Raw genomic sequence first — 20,106 nt, 5'->3', positions numbered from 1 at the left:
ATGTATGCACACGTTCAGTACAGATGCATCCATCCATTTTTTCCCCCAAATATTTTCAAACCACAGATGGTTGAATCCATGGATGTAGAACCCACAGATACACAGGCCCAACTCTATTCATCCTCTAAAATTCGGCTCAAATATCACCTACTCATGGAAGCCCTGCAGAATCCTTCCTGTGACGTCTGTTATATATCACTGATCTTTTAATGTGCTTCTTTTATACCTTGGTTATGGTGACTCATATAGTCTGTACTAATCTGACTGGAAAGCCCCAAGAGATAGGGTGCCACATCTTATTTATCTTCCTTGCTCCCTTATCTTTGGGACTTGGGATTTAATACCAGCTTTGCAACTAAGTAGTGAACTCAGCTTATCTAGATCTGTGATAGAAAATGGCTGGTCTTTAATTATTTTCCTAGTAGAGTAATACAGAATCAGAGAGAGAACTAAAATTCTATATCAGTGTTTCAGAATCTTTAGAATTTTCATATTGGACAATAGTTATAGGTAGCTTTCCACTGAATTCCTATTTAGACACAATTGCATGACCATATAAATGATAAAGCCAAGATTAAACTCTAAAATTGTTAACTAAAAATCTTATCTTGGGGAATTTTCAATTATTGAGATGACTAATATTCCTGAGTTCTCAAATTTATTAATTTCATAAAAACACAAATTTATATACCAACTTGCTACATTTATATAAATAGGTTCTTTTTATTCTTGTGCCAACAGCATAGCAGCAGCAACAGAACCAGTACCATCTTGTACCAACACCACTACTTGACTCAGCAAGCTGGCAGGGCTACAGGGGGGCAAGGTTCTTTACCTGAGTAAATCTCCTCCAGGACAACAACTCTATCTTAATGCATTCCTAATATTCCCAGTATCTAGCTCCATGTCTTGCCAATGGATAGCATTCAGCAATGTTCACTGAATTAATGCCCTTGAATTCCATTCTCTAGGTACTGTGATTTCACTATAAAAGATGCCCTAGTCAGCAATAGATATTAGTGGTAAAATAGACTTTAAAGTATAGATTTTCATATCTAGTCTCAAGGTTATACATTAACATGTATTTCTAATAACAATTTATTTAAAAGCCTAACCATATGCCAATAAGCAGTCCGTGGTAACTATTTCATGACTCTTAGACAAGAAATTTCCTGAGTCATCACTGTTTCAAGAACACACAGATGAACTTACCATCATCTAATGTGATGTCCTGAAGACCAATGGTTGCAAAGTGAGGCTCCTGATCTTCAGGTTCAGGTTTAATGCTCACAGTTGCCCCATCAGGTGGAAATGAAGCTGGATCACACAAGCTTTGACATATTAAGGATGAAGATGCAGAAAGACCTCCTTGGCCTGTACTCTGTGCTTGAGTTGAGTGCTGTCCAGAATGCATTCTGGTGTCTGGAGACGGTGATGAGGCAGTTCCTGAGCTAGGAGATTGGTAAGGCATAGGCTGCAGCTGAGGAGATGGTGGCCCAGAGAGTGGTGAACTAGCCAGAGGATGAGAGGTTGCTGAGGAAGCTGTTGTAGCCGACCCTGAATGTGAAGGACCATATGTAATAGGTTGTAACTGAGGGGAAGGCTGACCTGTGACCTGGTCAGCCACTGGAGAAGAAAGAGATCTTTGTCCTGTATTTGAACAATGATATCCCATTGACTGCAGATGAGGCGGGGCATGCACAGAATGAGGTGTATGTGCCAAGAGATGTCCTGTTGCGCCTGAATTTGAAGAATGAAATGGTATGGATGACAGAGGTTGACAGCCAAGATTTACTAAACTAGGAAGAGCTACATCCTGCTGAAACAAAACTGGATCAAATTCTTGACTAGAGGCAGCATTAATAGGAAGACAAGTTGGTCCATTGTACACAACATTAGTTTGCATAGGCTGATAGGAAGACCCCACAGGAGGTGTTGGTGTGACTTGAAAAGGCTGGTGTACAACTGGAGAAGGTATCATATGCTGTTCTTTACCAGCACTCTCATCCCTACACTGCAACTGTGGCAGATGGGATGAGGTTACCATGGATGCATATGCTTGCTGGATGGGACACACCAAACTTCTCTGGGTTGACAGTACACTGTCATGTGGGCGCCCTGGATCAGAGGTAGGCCTCTGGGTTTGGGCAGGATGAGGCACAGGCAAAGATGGAACTGAGGTCAAATCAATCTCTTCTCTGTGTTCTTGTTTCATCAAAACTAGAAAGAAAATTATTAAAGCAGATGTTATTACATAATACATAAAATAATTATGAAAGGCCTTCATTCTATGCTACCCAACTACATGCATCCAAGCCAGAGGAGACAAACTCAAACACCTTCAGGGAAGGCAGTTTATGTAAAATATTCTGTGTGTAGACATACATAAATGTGCACACATATTTTTGCTTGTGAATACATAGATATCTCTGGGAAGACTCACAAGAAACTGGTTAAGTGCTAGATTTACTGCTGGGAAGAGAAACTAGGTGACTAAAAGACAGGAAGGAGGGAGATTCACTTTTTACTGTATATACTTTTTTGTGCCTTTTAAATGTTTTTAACTGTGTATATACTACATATTCAAGAATAATAATTTTTTAACCATCCCCCCCAAATCCTACAGTCTAATAAAGCATTGAATTTGGGGATCGCTGCTCTGAAACATTCTAGTCACCCAGTTTTGCGTGTCATATCATATACCAGAAATCAGAAATCTGATACTCATAGAGCTTCTGGTTTACATGCATCTCATATGATTCGACATCACCATGGGAGGATCAAAAGTAGTGCTAAAATCCATAAAAAGCTAATAAATTCAGCAAAGTTGCAAGATACAAAAATCAACATGCGAAAATAAGCTGTATTTCTATAAACTGGTAATAAACAATCCAAAAGAAAATTAAGAAAACAATTCTGTTTACAGTAACATCAAAAAGAATAAAATACTTAGAAATAAATTTAACCAAGGAGGGCAAGACTTCTACACTGAAAACTGTAACACTGCTAAAAGAAACCAAAGATCTACATAAATGGAAAGACCTTCCAGGTTCATGGATTAAAGACTTAATATTGCCAAGATGATAGTATCTCAAAGTGATCTTCTGATTCAAAATCCCTATCAAAATTCCAGCGATATTTTTTGCAGAAATAGAAAAACTTAGCCTAAAATACACATGGAATCTTAAGGGACCCCAAATAGCCAATACAATCTTGAAACAGAAAAACAAAGTTGGAGGACTCACACTTCCTGATTTAAAAACTTACTACAGGCTGGGTTATGTGGCTCATGTCTATAATCCTAGCACTCTGGGAGGCAGAGGCGGGAGGATCGCTTGAGCTCAGGAGTTCAAGATCAGCCTGAGCAAGGGTGAGACCCTATCTCTACTAAAAATATAAATAGTAGCCGGGTGTTATGACACATGCTTATAGTCCCAGCTATTAATACTCAGGAGGCTGAGGCAGGAGGATCACTTGAGCCCAGGAGTTTGAGGTTGCAGTGAGCTACAATGACAACACTGTACTCTAGCACAGGTGACAGAGTGAGACCTTGTCTCAAAAATAAATAAAATAAAATAAAATAAATTGATCTGTGGGGAAAAAACTTACTACAAAGCTACAGTAATCAAAACAGTGTGGCACTAACATAAGGATGGACATGGAGACCAATGCAGAAATAAAGCCTCACATATTTGGTCAATTGATCTTCGAAAACAAAGGTGCCAAGACCACTGGGGAAAGCACAGTCCTCTTTAACAAATGGTGCTGGGAAAGCTAGATATCCACACGTAAAAGAATGAAATTGAATCCACACTTATATAATATACAAAAATTAATTCAAAATGGATCAAAGACCTAAATTTAGAGGCCAAACCATAGAACTCTTAGAGGAAAACATAGGACAAATCTTCATGACCTTGGATTTAGTAATGGTTTCTTAAATCAGACTTCATCAAAATTAAAAACTTTTGCAGATCAATAGATACTATCAAGAGAGTGAATGGGAAAAATATTCACAAATAATGTATCTGAAAAGAGTTTAATACTCAGAATAAATAACGAATTCCTACAACTCAACAATATTAGAGCAGAGATTTGAATGTGACCCAAGGATTGACCTAGAGGGAGATATACATGCATATGTGAATCTACGTGTGTGAGAACATGCTGGCTCTTTTCTCTAGGATTGCTATTTACAAAGACCAAACCTAGAGATGCCATCTAGTAAGAGCTTATCTGAGCATAAAGCCAACAGAAAGAATACAGTCTTAAGAAGAGAAAGGCTGAGCCCTAAGATAACACAGAGCTGAAATCAGGTCTGCAATGAGCCTTCCAGTTAACCTTCCAACTACATGGGCCAATAAATTCTCTTTTTTGTTTAAGTTAGTCTGAGTTGGATTTCTGTCATTTGTAGTGGAAGATCCTAATTCACTTCAAGACAATCTTCATGGGGTTATTTTCCCTACCTTATAGATGAGTACATTGAAGAGAAGTTTAATGCCACTAAGATCTCACAGCAGTAAAGTGGCATCAAAAGGACTTGAACCCAGGTTTTTCTGCCTCCAAAGTCCACAGTTTTAATCACTGCAGTACACTGTATTACAAAGGGAGACTCCACTTCACCATCTGTCATGCAAGCAGAGGCTATGAATATCACCATTATCCTTTATCACATCAAAAAAGGGAGCAAATCCATGATTTAGGATGAATCTACCTGATGAAATGACTGCTCAAAATAGGAATCAATGCATTTTGCTTATTTTATTTAATGTGCATATCACAAGAGAAAAGAGCCATTAGTTAATTTATTAGGTGTCAATATAATTGATTTCACTGTTTCCCTTAGCAAATACTTCTAGTCCACTTTTCTAAAAAGTATCTACTTCAGCCTCCTATTGAAGTGCTGTAACTCATTAAAAATTTTTTTCTGAACTCACATCTTATTGTTCAAGTTGTAATAATTAAAAATTTCATGATCTTCACAAAATATAAGTACTTAATATCATGTCAAAAGAAGATAACAATGACACCTAAAGCAAGGTCAAATCTAATCTATTTATTAAACTCCTGTCAAATCACTCCACATAAACACGTTCTCAATCTGAGGAAATGAAGGTTCTGAAAGGTTAAGTATCTTATTTAAGGTTACTTGGTTAGTTCAAGTCTTTTGCTCAGGCTAAGAATTAAGATAGTCCTGATAGTGTATTTTATTATAAGAGAGGTAATTAATGAAGCACTTGTTTAGAGGTACATTTGAATTCTTCATTTTACCCTGGCTTCCTAACAAGAACAGAATGGGCTCATGATCCACCTGCTTTTTTTTTTTTTTTTTTGAGACAGAGTCTCACTCTGTTGCCTGGGCTAGAGTGCCGTGGTGTCAGCCTAGCTCACAGTAAGCTCAAACTCCCAGGCTCAAGTAATCCTTCTGCCTCAGCCTCCCAAGTAGCTGGGACTGCAGGCATAAGCCACCATGCCTGACTAATTTTTTTTTCCTATATATATTTTTAGTTGTCCAGATAATTTCTTTCTATTTTTAGTAGAGACAGGGTCTCACTCTTGCTCAGGCTGGTCTCAAACTCCTGAGCTCAAATGATCCTCCTGCCTCGGCCTCCCAGAGTGCTAGGATTACAGGCATGAACCACCACGCCCAGTCGATCCACCTGCTTTAACCTCTAAACCTGGCAATTGGTGAGCTCAGTCCTAACAACGAGACAACCCAAAAGACAGAGAGAAAGGTTATCACCAATCTTCTTGTTGCTTCTGCAGCAATGCTCATGTTCCTGACTCAGGCCTCCATCCAGGTTCTGATTCTTGCTCAGGTGTTTCAAGTTCACTCTTTTTACTGGCTCCTGACCTCCCTAATGTCTTCAGTGTACATACTTTTCTTCTGACTTTTGGCAGAAATAGAACTGTGTCCCTGGATCACTAGATTCTTTTTTTCTCTTCTACTTCAGCTCCTACTCTGTTATCAGGGAAGTCACAGTGAATCCTATACCCAGAGTTACGATTCTATATAAGGAGAGGGAATATCCAAGAAAGCTTCCTACTCTCATGGCTTAATTAATCCTGATGGAGGAAGTAGGGCCCTTGGTTACATAAGTGGTTGGTTACCATGAACTAAAAAGCGGGACTAAAAAGAGGGGCTGAAAACTAAAGCATAACAGTCACCTTTTTTTGCATGATTCAATCCTTATTACTATGTACCTGACCCATATCCAGACACCCAAATTGAGAGTTTCACTCTGCTAAACTGAGAGTTATTTCCACTCTGCCAAATCAAGTATCTCTCTTGTTGCCCATAAGAGGTTCAGACTCCAACTTTACCAAACCACAGAATTAATCAGTGCTGGTCCATGCAAGCTAATTTATTCTTATTTGGACAGAAATACAGTGAAAGGAGCCTTACAGTATCTAGAATAAGTTGAGTTTTAGAAACACAGAACTCTATTTTTTTTTTTTTTTTTTGGTTACAACTGTCAGAGGGAATGAACTCTATCTTTTGTGTTACACATGTTCATTCTCAAATTTAGGATGTTGATGCATGAAGGGATTCAGAAAAAAAAAAAAAAAAAAAAAGACAAAACAATTGGTCTAGTAGTTTTTAAACCATGGGTAGCCTGATGCTCCCCTCCAAGTAGCAGATGTGGAAGAGTAGGATACAGCAAATAGAAGTTCTGGATCTCCTTTTCCAGTGTAAACAGAACAACTTAGCTAGCTTTCATTCTTATTTATACATTGGCTTTTACATAAGGCTTTATATGAAGAATAAAACAACATAAACAATATGAAAACCACCAAATTAGTCTTTTACTCTTATTGTGTACTGTGTGGCAGGGCTGAGACCTAATCTCCTGACAAAAGCAGGCTTTGTCCCAAAATCAGAGCCATCATGATCCAAAAGTCCCTGTCCAGTCAACTACTTAGAATATACTTTCTCACAGGCACAATGTTAAACATGAGAGTGTGGCTCTAACACTGCCCATAAAAGCCACATTATTCCGAAACTAGAGCTCCGGTGGTACCTCTAGTGCAAATAACTTCTGCTACGCTTCAATAGCTTCAGGCATGGTGGGGTGGGGGATCCCACATTGGAAGCTCTGAAGTTAGGGGCTGGGCAGAAGTTTAGGCAGCACCACTAGGGAAGGGTCTGCACTCCATTACCATGTGTGGTCAGGGGACTTTGGAAATCACATACATATGCTGGGAACTGTCTTCATCTTATGAATAAACTGACTGCTGGACAAATAATGCTAATATGCTATCTAATAAAAATAACTTAAAAGAAGCAGCCATTTACAATTAATGATCCACTGGATATTGACATTGGTCAGATCCCTATTGCAAGAAGGTTGCCAAAAAGGTAATAAATTGACAAATCCTTTAATAATAAAAAAGTAATGTATGAATATCTACACTTTTTATAAATAAAATTTAAAAGGGAATTATTTGGCATAAACAAAAAGTTAAAATTTCTAATATAAAGGATTCATACAAATTAATATGATTTAAAAAACCCACTAACATACCAAAGACTGGGTCACACGACAGAATACTAAGAAGCTATCAAAATTCTGTAAAACTCTATCCACTGATGATGAAAAATAAAAATATTCAGTTAAAAAATTATATATGGGCTGGAAAAGTTATGTTTATACACATGGTTCAAAAGAATCTAGAAAGACAGAATGACAGTTTCAGGGTAGAAGAGAATTTGAATATTTTAAAATATTCCTTCTACCTGTCTTTTTAAAACAAATTTATAGTAATATACTGGCTTTTGTAAAAATTTTATTCAAAATTTGATTGTAGAACAAAACTGAAAAAAGCAAAGTGTTACAGAGAAAAGATAGTAATCAACCAGAACAAGTACTGTCCAAAACTCACTCCTGTGAGTCCATTCTTCCTTCTGTTAGTAGTATATGCCACTTGATTTATATTCTGTCAACCATAAAGCCAGTCATGACAATTACAGTCCAATCTAATGTTCTGTCTCCAATCCTGGGCTCCACTGATTTCCATTTTCATATGTAATGCCCTCTAGGATTCTGCCTTTTATTGTCCTCCCAATTTATAAACTGGTAACATAAAAGGCACCATATTCTCTCCTGTTTGCCTTTCATTTACTATCATTAGAGGGCAGTAATCAAACCTCGAATCCACTGGTCCTACTGCTTTTTTTTGTGTAATTCCAGAAGCCTTCACCCTTCTTATTCAGATTAGAGTTTACAGTCCTTTCCATAGCTCACTGCAGCCTTGAACTCCTGGGCTCAAGCGATCCTCCTGCCTCAGCATCCCTAGTAGTTGGGACCACAGGCACACACAACCAGGCCTGCCTAATTTTTCTAATTTTTTGTAGAAAGAGGGTCTACAAAAGAGGGTATGTTGTGATCTTCCTGCCTCAGTCTCTCAAAGTGCTAGAATTGTATGTGTGAGCCACCATACCTGGCCAAAACTCACTTCTTTTTTTTTTTTTTTTTTTTTTTGAGACAGAGTCTCACTCTGTTGCCCGGGCTAGAGTGAGTGCCGTGGCGTCAGTCTAGCTCACAGCAACCTCAAACTCCTGGGCTTAAGCGATCCTACTGCCTCAGCCTCCCGAGTAGCTGGGACTACAGGCATGCGCCACCATGCCCGACTAATTTTTTGTATATATATATATTAGTTGTCCATATAATTTCTTTCTATTTTTAGTAGAGACGGGGTCTCACTCTTGCTCAGGCTGGTCTCGAACTCCTGACCTCGAGCGATCCACCTGCCTCGGCCTCCCAGAGTGCTAGGATTACAGGCGTGAGCCACCACGCCCGGCCAAAACTCACTTCTTATAGCTCTTTTAATACTCCGTGATCCCATTAACCACAAGGTCTTGGCATATGCTACTGCCTTTTATCTGGAATGTTCTTCTTCACTTTAATATAGTGTTAATAATTAATACTATAGACTCTACAGCCAGACTGCCTGGGTTCAAATCCCACCTCTGCCACTTATTATTACCTGTGTGAACTCAGTTTATTCATTTGTAAAATGAGGACAGCAACAATACCTACCTCATAGGGTTATGGGAAGATAAATGAGTTGTTATGTGTGAACTTCATCTTGCATACACTGAATGTTCTATATGTTTACTAAATAAATAAACAAACCTGAGATGTACTCTAGAATAATAGGAACCCAGATTCTGGAGCCAGAATGCTTGTGTGTAAAGTTTGGCTCTAAGGCTTATATTGTATTACTGCGAAACCTTGGGCATATTACTTAACCACTCAGTTTCCTTATCTGAAGACAGAATAAGAACCTACCTCACTGGTCTATTATGAAGAGTAAATTAATTAATATAGCAAGGGCTAAGAAAAAGACTAAAAACACAGTAAATGCTATGTAATTACAAAATATCACTATCATTTTCCAGTTATCGACTCAAGTATCATTTCTTCATGGAAGCCTTTCTCAACCTGTCAGCCTAGGCAAGGGTCCCTCTGTTATTGGCACCCACAGCATTGTATACCTTTCCTTCAGAGTTCTAACCTCAGTTTCCAATTACAAATTTGTTAATTTATTTAGCTACTTATTAACTTCTATTGGTCCCTCTAGACCATAAGTTCCATGCACAAAGAGACTGAGATAGGTTTTGCCACCTAGTAGACACTCTCAAATCACAGAATTAAAAAAATGGTTAACCAAAATCTTTAGTTTTTGAAAGGTTTACAGTCTATATGAAAATGATCTGAAATATTTTATTACCAAGTAATGTATTAACATTATCAAGTAATAATAATTTTCAGATTTTGGAACATAAGTGGCCTTTAGAAACTATAAATGAAATATAACCAAGCTTTAAAAGATGAGTAACAAATGAATAACCATTAATATTAATAACAACCAACACCATCTCAAATACAAGTGTTTGTTACTTTCATTTACTATGAACCATTGAAAAAGTTTTTGTAAGAGTAAGTTTTGGAGAATAAAATTCATTACAATTTTTTATTATTATATGCCTGGTGACTAGCACAGTGCCTAACCCAGAGAAGACATCTATAAATATTTGTTCTCTAAGTATGTAACCATCAGCATGAAATACTGCATATATTTATGCGTCACAATCAAAAACTGGAAAGTTGCAACACATGAACTACGGCAAAAAGAGGCACAGAAGCCTCCTTTTATAGGGTGTATCTATAAAATCAGGAACTTTGACATCAACATTATATCCCCCACAGCCCATGTTATGGTACAGATATTGCTTGCCAAATGAAAATTCAATGAGAGGTTTTTCACCTGATTGTGTATGGTTGAAATGAAGACACAATAAAGTAGGTCCACTGCCTTTTTGCAGTGCCAAGGACGCAAGAGGAGTTCATGACCCATGAGCACACACATACTCACAAACACCTGCCCCTGTGTAATGCTGGTGATTTCTGACAGCTTCTGAAAAAAGACTTCAAACCTACAGTCCATCTTCTAATTTCCTTATAATAAATCACTATGAAATAACAACTGAGAGCTCATCTAATATTTAAAGTCAACACAAACTTTAGGTATACGTTGGTATTTTTATTGATTATAAGCATCCTACCTTAAACATTCTAAAAAAGGAGTCACTGAATAACTTTTTACTCATTATGAAAGAAAGTTCTACAGCAAACCATCACAACATCTCATACCTGGTGTGTAAGTAAAACGTTGAGACTGGCTTTTTTTCCTTTTGCCATTGCAAAGATAAAAGTGCACCTGCACTGCAGCTGTAACTGCTGGGTTATGATATGGAGGAACTTCAAGGACAATGTGAGCCTAAGGAGCATGGAAAGCAAGATTGTGTTACACTCAGAACTAAAAATGAAATGCACCTGCTAAACTCAGTGAAACTCATGAGCCTTTATACAAGGGCTTTCCCATCATAGATAATTATGTACATCAACTGGTCAGAAAAGTCATCTGGAGATTTACCATATGGATACATCAGTCTTGACAGAGATAAGACTTTTAATCATTAAAGGAGAAACTGCTTTTTTATGCATCCAATTGTGTTACTAATTGTAGCAGAAATAAAAATAGTCTTATATACTATGTAGTGAGATATTTTGCTCTACTGAATATTACATGTTACTATTAATCTTAACAGGAAGTCCATTCTGGTTTTATTTACTTACTTTTTTAAGAGATGAGATCTTGCTCTGTCTCAGTCTCCTGAGTAGCTGGGATTACAGGCAAAAGCCATCCTGCCTTGACCATTCTGGTTTTTAATCATGTTTGATATTTCTCAAGTTACATTATAGATTTCTTTTTTCTTTTTTTGAGACAAGGTCTCACTGTTGCCCAGGCTAGAGTGTAGTGGCATCATCACAGCTCACTGTAACCTCAAATGCCTGGGCTGAAGTGATCCTCCTATCTCAGCCTCCTGAGTAGCTAGGACTATATGCACACACCACCAAGTTTGGCTAATTTAAAAAAATTTTTTGTAGAGACAGGATCTTGCTATGTTGTCCATGCTGGTCTTGAAATCCTGGCCTCAAGAAATCCTCCTATCTCGACCTCCCAAAGTGCTGTGATTACAGGTATGAGCTACCGTGCCAAGCCAAGATTTCTTAAGTTTTATATTCAAAATGTCCTAAATTGGCATTACATAAAATCCGTATCCATATCAAAAATAATTTTACACAAGCAGGGTGAAAACCTTTAGCTCTAAACCAAATGCAATCCTCAACCTAATTGTTCCAGATCTTTGGAAAGCACAGTGGGAAACAGTATTCCCTGCTCCAGAGAAAACTTTGTCTCCATTTCAACCGTGATGAAGGGACCACAGCTTTCAATGTGGAATCTTACAAAACTTAATAAAGTAGCTGAGGAGGTAGGATTAGTGTGATAAATACACAAATCTCAAAAGGCTTGTCCTCCTCCTATCTTTTGCCCACTATGTTCTTTATTGAATTTGTTTTGATTTCTTCACTGAATTCAGAGAAATAAATAAATGATAATTTCAACAAGAACCTTCTGATAATTTTCTTTCATTTCTAATTTCTCCTTTCCTGTACACAAAAATGAGAAGAAAGACACCAACTGGTTATCTTTTCTAAACTTTAATTTTAATACCAGGAAAGTATTTCACTTCCAAACTTCTAAAAATTCCAATTTACTTTTCTATTACTCAATATATAAAAGACCATTCATCTATACCATAAAGCATATTCTTCAATTTTCTCATTAAGCTTCTGAAATACTTCTTAAGAATTAAAGTAAATTTCTTACCCCTTGACATTTTTCCCTGATTATTTTCCCTTCTACCTCCCATTGAGGTCGTCCATCTATTGAAAGAAACAATTTATGGTTAAAAGCAATTCATGTCAGAAAGCTTACAAACAAAATCAAATGCATGTAATATCACAAATTCATTGGCAAACGGAATCCTTTTCTCACTGACTTCCATTATGAAAGTAAAATGTGTATGTGTACCAATGGGGAAAAAATTAGAATAATCTTGGGCTGCCCAGGTTAGCAGACCCCACAGAGTTCATTCTACCCATCTACTCAAATGATGTCTGAAAATCCTGAGAGCACCCCCAACAAAGTAGTACCCAACTTTTGCTTGTGTACGTCAAGTGATGGGAAACTCAATTCCTTCTCTGGATAATAAATGCTGCTGGAAAGCTTCTCATAATAAAGAAAATCTGTTTCTATGGTACAAGACTACTCATCTATACCATAAAGCAGCATTCTTCAATTTTCTCCAACAACTGGTCTAAGTACTACTCCCTGTAGCCACTAAAAAAAAAAATCTTGAATGGATCTCTGTGAGACAATATCGCAGATGTTGTGGAAAAGCAGCTTTGGCTCCTCTCTTGCTGGCTAGCATTCCCAGTTCTGCACCTATCCCTTACACAATACTTTAACGTTCCTGATCACTCTTCTTTGAACATGCTCCTCCAGTGTGACCATCTTCCTCCAAATGCACCAGGCCCAGGAGGACTGCACAGCCCAGGTGAGAAATGACCATGCAAGGCAGACAGGCTCTTGCCACCCTATGTGGAGATGCTTTGTTTGTTAATGAAAGCTTTCTTGGCAGCTGTACCATGTTGACTCTCACACTAAGTGTGTCGTCAACAAGTGTCCCTCAGTCTATCACATTTCCTACTGCCAAGTTCTCATACTGTGCACTTAAATAGCTGGGGTTTTCTTTTTGCTTAACCCTTGTAACATTAATTTCTTCCGGTAGGGAGATTTCATTTTGTTGGATTACTTGACAGGATCTTCTTAGATACTGATGATGGTCTTTAAAAATATTTGTTAGGTCTTCCAGATTTGTGTCACCTGAAGATCTGGCTAACACATTTCTGTCTCTTTATCCCAAGTGAACTACTCACTTAGATACAGTCCCACCTGCTGATAAAAGTCTCACTCCAGACTGATGTGCAGCTATTCCAAAGCATTCTTTTTGTGTCATGGGCATTCACCCAGTGACTAAGCTATAAAAGTATCTTCACTGCTAGCATGACTACTTAATTTGGTCTGTGAAGGTAACAGGAGAGACTTCATCATATGCCTTCCAGATTGTAACTATCATTTTCCAGTCTGGTAACTAGATAATGGCCACTCTTGTTGCACAAGAAATACTACAGACAAGTGTTATGACAACATAGAATTATAACTTAGTTCAGCAACCATTTGCTGGATCCTATATGCCAGACACTTTAGGTTGCTGAGATAACTGAAACAGGATGCCCTGCCATCAGTTGTGGATGAAAGGCAAACACAAACAGTTTATATAATAAAACGTGGTGGGTACAATAACTAGTAACGGTGCATTCTGGATAAACCAAGAGCAGAGGTCAGGGTCCTTAACCTAATCTTGAGGTAGGAGAGTGAGACATAGAAGGCATCCTGGAGGAGGTCTTAAACTGAGACTTAAAGAGGAGATGAAACTCATAATGTGGGGGAAGGGTAGGCTACCCAGAAGAGACAACATGAACAAAGGCAAGATGACAAAACACTGCAAGATACAGAGAACTGTAAGCACCTGTGTTGACGGAGTATAAAGTATGAGGCGGGGAGCAGTAAGAAAGAAGGCTGGAGAAACAGGCAGCAGATCATGGCCTGAATGGCACATTAAAGAGCCTGTAAAATGAAGGGGATCATTGAAGGTGCTTTTATTTATTTATTTATTTATTTATTTATTTTTTTGACACCCGGTCTCACTATATTGCCCAGGATGGTCTTGAACTCCAGGGCTAAAGTGATCCTTCTGCCTCGGCCTCTTGAGTAGTTGGGCTTACAGGCATGAGCCACCACACTCAGCTTTAAGGTGCTTTTAGAAAATGAATTACATGTTTACAACTGCAATCTCAGCTGAAGCCAGCCACCATTTAACATGACTCAATTTCAATCAAAAGCTCTTAAATGTGAAGCCCTGGATTAAATAAAATGAATTCAATAATGAAATAGTTTATATACATATTAATTGTATTCAAGTACCAATTAATTTTTACAATGGAAAAGGAGGAATAGCTCCAAGACACTGTTTCTTTCTTATCCTTCTTGTTCACCTAAAATGTGACCTCTATAGAAAAACATTCCTTAACTTGATATAAACAGTCCACCATTCAGTCTCTATCAATATACCCTTTTAATTCATAACAATTTTATTTAGAATTATCTTGTTCATTTATTTATTTATATGCCTATTGTTTTTTTGTTTGTTTTATGAGACAGAGTCTCGCTCTGTTGCCCAGGCTAGAGTGCCATGGCATCAGCCTAGCTCACAGCAACCTCAAACTCCTGGGCTTAAGTGATACTTCTGCCACAGCCTCCCAAGTAGCTGGGACTACAGGCATGCGCCACCATGCCCAGCTAATTTTTTCTATATATATTTTTAGTTGTCCATATAATTTCTTTCTATTTTTAGTAGAGACGGGGGTCTCGCTCTTGCTCAGGCTCGTCTCGAACTCCTGACCTCGAGCAATCCTCCTGCCTCAGCCTCCCAGAGTGTTAGGATTACAGGCGTGAGCCACCAGGCCTGGCCCATGCCTATTGTTTTTTAGGACACCCCACTAGAATGTAAACCCTACCAGAGCAGGCAACCTGAAGATTTCATTCACCATTATACCCTAGACTAGCGTCTATGTCACACAGTATTACTTCATAAACAATATCAATTAATCAATTAATAAATTGTGGAACAGAACTGTTATTTCTTGAAGACAGGACAGGGTACTGGTCAGGGTTGAGGAGGCTGAAGGGAAGTGAATTTTTCTTTTGTCTTTTTTAAGAGACAGGGCTTGACTCTGTTGCCCACACTGGAGTACAGTGGCATAATCATAGCTCACTGCATTCCTGAACTCCTGGGCTCAAGCAATTCTCCTGCCTCAGCCTCCTGAGTAGCTGGAACTACAGGACCACACTACCACGCCTGGCTAATTTAAAAAAAAATTTTTTTTTAGAGACGATGTCCTGCCATATTGCCCAGGCTGGTCGTCAACTCCTGGCCTCAAGCAATTCTCCCACATTGTTGAGATTACAGGCATGACCCACCATGCCTGGAGAATTTTAAGGAAGAAAAAGACAGCCACATGGCTTCCAGTTCAAGAATATCCTGATATTATTAATCAAATCAGGAAACTCAGTCTGATAAACTAGTTTGTGAAGTCAGGCATGTTTTTATTAATATATTTTAAGTATCAGTGGGACATTTATGTAGCAATATTTAGTGGGCACTTTAAAGTTCAGAATAAAGTTTAATAGAAACAATTTTGCTATAGAGAGAGATCTGGAAGCTAATGCAATTTCCCAGAAAGAAGGAATATAATGAAAAGAAAACTTAATATAAAACCTTAGAAAACAGCTAGTACTTAAAGAGTCAGAAAAACTGGTAAAAAAGATGAATGGGAATAAAAATGTCCAAGAACCAGATAAGAATTACACAAAGCTAAGAAAAAAAAGTGTCAAGAAGGAAGAGTGAGTACCTGGCTGTCAAATGGATTTTAGGAGGTTATGATTTCCATGAAGAAATGAATAAAGTTCTGGAAAAACAGAAGTGAAATGGGCTGGGTGCGGTGGCTCACACCTGTAATCCTAGCACTCTGGGAGGCTGAGGCGGGTGGATCGTTTGAGCTCAGGAGTTCGAGACCAGTCTGATCAAGAGCGAGACCCTGTCTCTACTAAAAATAGAAAGAAATTATCTGGCCAACTAAAATATATATAGGGAAAAATAGCCAGGCATGGTGGCACAGGCCTGTAGTCCCAGCTACTCGCGAGGCTGAGGCGGTAGGATCGCTTGAGCCCAGGAGTTTGAGGTTGCTGTGAGCTAGGCTGATGCCACGGCACTCACTCTAGCCTGGGCAACAAAGCGAGGCTCTGTCTAAAAAAAATAAAAATAAAAAATAAATAAAAAATAAATAAAAAAATAAAAATAGAAGTGAAATGACCAAAACTAGCTTAAGAAGAAATAAACTTGACTGGTCCCACAACCAGAAATAGAATCACATCGGAAGTTAATAGCTTGACACAAAGACAGTACCCAGTACAGGTTTCGCAGGTGACATCTGTTACATATTCAAGGGAAGGTGAGACTACCCAACACAGACACTTTCAAAGAGAGGTGCTTTCGGTGGGAGCCACCATCTTCCAGTAATTTGCCAAAATGACAAACACAAAGGTAAAGAGGAGAGGCACCTAATACATGTTCTCTAGGCCTTTTAGAAAACATGGAGCTGTTCCTTTGGCCATATACATGCGAATCTACAAGAAAGGTGGTATTATAGACATCCAAGGAATGGGTACTGTTCAAAAAGGCATGCCCCACAAATGTTACTATGGCAAAACTGGAAGAGTCTACAATGTTACCCAGCATGCTGTTGGCATTGTTGTAAACAAACAAGTTAAGGGCAAGATTATTGCCAAGAGAATTAATGTGTGTATTGAGCATATTAAGCACGCTAAGAGCCAAGATAGCTTCCTGAAATGTGTCAAGGAAAATGATCAGAAAAAGAAGGAAGCCAAAGAGAAAGGCACCTGGGTTCAACTGAAGTGCCAGCCTGCTCCACCTAGAGAAGCACACTTTGTGAGAACCAATGGAATGGAGCCTGAGGTGCTGAGACCTGTTCCCTGTGAATTCATGGCATAAGATGTGTTAAAAAAAAAAAAAAAAAAAAAAAGACTCCCAGACTGTAAAAATGTTTCTCTTCATTGCATTTAAGTGTGATGTCTCCTTCCCCAAAGAAATACTTAAAGCAAAAAAAAAACAAGAGAGGAAAAAGATGGGGCACTTTCTCAACTCATCTTGATATCCAGAATATAGAAAGAATTCCTTTAAGTCAGTAAGAAAATGAAAAATGATCCAATGGAGAAAATAGGCAAAGGCAGGAACAGTACTGCAGAAAAACGAAATATGAATGGCCCATAAGAACCTCAATAGACACCAGTGAAATTTGAGCCCAAAGTTCAACATACCATTTTACCCCAATAGATTCAACAAAATTTAAGGATTACAATATTCTTGCATATGTTCACTAGGTGGTAAGAACCAGAACATTCATAGCAGCATTGTTAGCTACCGTTTGTTCAGCACTGACAAAAACTGGACAAAGCCCAATTATCCGGTAAGAGAAAGGATAATAAATTGCAGTACATTTATACAGTAAGAAAACTATGCAGTAGTGAAAGCAAAAGAGCTTTAGTTACATGAATCAATGTGGCTGGCTCAATCTTAAAACCTTAATTCTTGACCTCTAAAAAAAGCAATTTTCTGAAGAATACATGCAATATTGTAGAAACCTCCAAAATGGGGAAAAAACTGTATAAAATAAAACTATAAAGAAAAGCAGGGATTGATTTAGGTGAGGAAGGGGCACCCAGAAGCCTTCAAAGGTAAATGTTATATTTCTTAAGCTGGGTAGTAGGTACAAGTATTTGTTATATTACTCATAAAAATGGTATTAATATTTCACAATTTTTAAAACGTTTTAAAACTGAGAGGAAATAACTGATAGAAAAGTATTTTAAATATACTCAAGGGGCCGGGCACAGTGGCTCACGCCTGTAATCTTAGCACTCTGGGAGACTGAGGCAGGAAGATTGTTTCAGCTCAGGAGTTCAAGACCAGGCTGAGCAAGAGTGAGATGCCATCTCTACTAAAAATAGAAAAATTAGTCCAGCGTCATGGTACACGCCTGTAGCCCCAGCTACTAAGGAGGCTGAGGCAGGAGGATCACTTGAGCCTAGGAGTTTGAGGTTGCAGTGAACTATGATGATGCCACTGCACTCTAGCTGGGGTGACAGAGTGAGACTCTGTCTCAAAAAAAAAAAAAAAAGGAGGAGGAGGGGGGAGGAGGAGGATAGAAGGGATAAAATAAAACACTCTGATAAACGTTGGGTTCTACTTTAAAAAAAATTGAGATATAATTCGCATAGTATAAATTTCATTCTTTAAAAGTAGACAATTCAGAGTTGTACAACCATTACCACTATCTAATTTCAGAACATTTCATCACTCCAAAAAGAAACTGCCCCATTAATACTTTCCTCCAACTACTGGAAACCACTTATCTACTTTCTGTCTCTGTAGATCATTCTAACACTCTATATAAGCGGAATCATATAATATGTGACCTCTGTGCTAGTTCTTTTCACTTAGCATGTTTCCAGGGATTATCCATGTGGTAGCATATAACAGTACTTCATTAATTTTTATGGCCAAATAATATCCCATGATATGGATATACCATACTTTGTTTATCCATTCACCAGCTGGTGAGCATTTGGGTTGTTTCCATCTTTTGGCTGTTATAAATAAAGTTGCTATAAACATCTGTGTCTAAGTTTTTGTATTGACATATGTTTTCAATTCTTTCGAGTATGTACCTAGGAGTAGAATTGCTGGGGGTATTTTTCCACTTTTAAGACATCTTTAACGAGAATTTAACATTTATATGAAAATTTAATAAATGTTTGGTTTACAACAATATCAAGTGCATACATACCTGTAGCTTCAGGAAACTATTTTACTGAAACTATTATTACTATTAACTATTATTACTGAAACATCTTAATAATTTATTTCATCCTTTTGCCCCTTAGTTTGAAGTCAATCAACTCACATATTATTTACCTTGTCCTTTTTCAAGGAAAATGATTTTGGATTCCGGAAGAAAATTAGATCCAGTCACAATCATTTCATGACCTCCATTTACAGAACAGCTGTTGATACTGTACTTCTCAATATGAGGAAGTTCTTGAGCAGATCTCTGGGCTGTTTTTTGTTGTTGTTTTTTTTTTAAGAGTTGAGAAGAAACAAAATATTAGTTAAAAATCTTTCATACATAAATGACAAACTCAAGCTACAAAATGAACATAAAGAGAAGCAAATTTGGGGGTCAGTTGATTCAGCCTTTTCAAATTCAAGACAATGGTAACAATACTTACTAAAAGAACTAAGTTGTTTAGAAAACAAAATAGATATATTAAATTTATGGATTTCTACATTATTTTCTTATACTACAACTATTAAGAAACTAATAAAGAGAAATTAATTAATACCTTCCATTTCATATTGACTCCAACACATTTTCCTCATCTGCTTTTCTCTTTTTAGCTTAAATCTTTAATGTATTTCTCCCATACAACTATCTGTTAAAATTAGTAAATCTAATATAATTACAAAAAGCACATAAATCCAAAGGTGTATAATTTCATTGAATACAATTAAGAGACGATAAGTTTTTAAAGAACTATTGTAGGACAAACACCAAGTAACCCTTTCATCAAGAGAATACCTAAAGCATTGTTGTGACATCAGACTTCCATTTTCGACAATTTTCTAAACTAAATAACTGAAACATACATGAAATACACATTTCAATACTGAATTTTTAGAAATGGCTATAAATGTTTCTATAGTGACTGCACATTTCTCTGCCTTCCCAGGGTATATGGAACATAACCTAATTTTTCTTAATGCATAGAGTCATTATTTAAATCAACTTTTATAAACAGCATCCTTGGTGCCATCTTTCTAATACTGAATGGTTCCAAGTTGCTACATTTTCTGGAGATCCTATTTCTGGATAGGACCTTTTCTTTCTTGCATTTTTAAGTGCTTGGGCTTCAAGTTGTAGATTATATTTC

The 20,106-nt window shown here is 37.6% G+C and overlaps 1 protein-coding gene and 1 pseudogene across 4 annotated transcripts in view; one reads left to right on the top strand and one right to left on the bottom strand.

The window, feature by feature from the left end:
* The window catches only part of NFATC3 (nuclear factor of activated T cells 3), a 102,644-nt gene that overhangs the window by 26,939 nt on the left and 55,599 nt on the right, over positions 1-20,106 (bottom strand). For all 4 annotated transcript variants that reach the window (XM_069456313.1, XM_069456312.1, XM_069456314.1 and 1 more), the window contains 4 exons: positions 19,091-19,231; positions 12,241-12,296; positions 10,659-10,785; positions 1,213-2,220 (listed from right to left, as the gene is read on the bottom strand). In XM_069456313.1, coding sequence (XP_069312414.1) covers positions 1,213-2,220; positions 10,659-10,785; positions 12,241-12,296; positions 19,091-19,231 — 1,332 coding nt within the window. The remainder of the gene's footprint in view (positions 1-1,212; positions 2,221-10,658; positions 10,786-12,240; positions 12,297-19,090; positions 19,232-20,106) is intronic.
* Positions 16,625-17,107, top strand: LOC138373916 (large ribosomal subunit protein eL21-like; annotated as a pseudogene).

This window comes from Eulemur rufifrons, chromosome 23 (genome assembly GCF_041146395.1).
Source record: "Eulemur rufifrons isolate Redbay chromosome 23, OSU_ERuf_1, whole genome shotgun sequence".
NCBI classification, from domain to species: Eukaryota; Metazoa; Chordata; class Mammalia; order Primates; family Lemuridae; genus Eulemur; species Eulemur rufifrons.
This window is presented reverse-complemented; position numbering and strand designations above follow the sequence as displayed.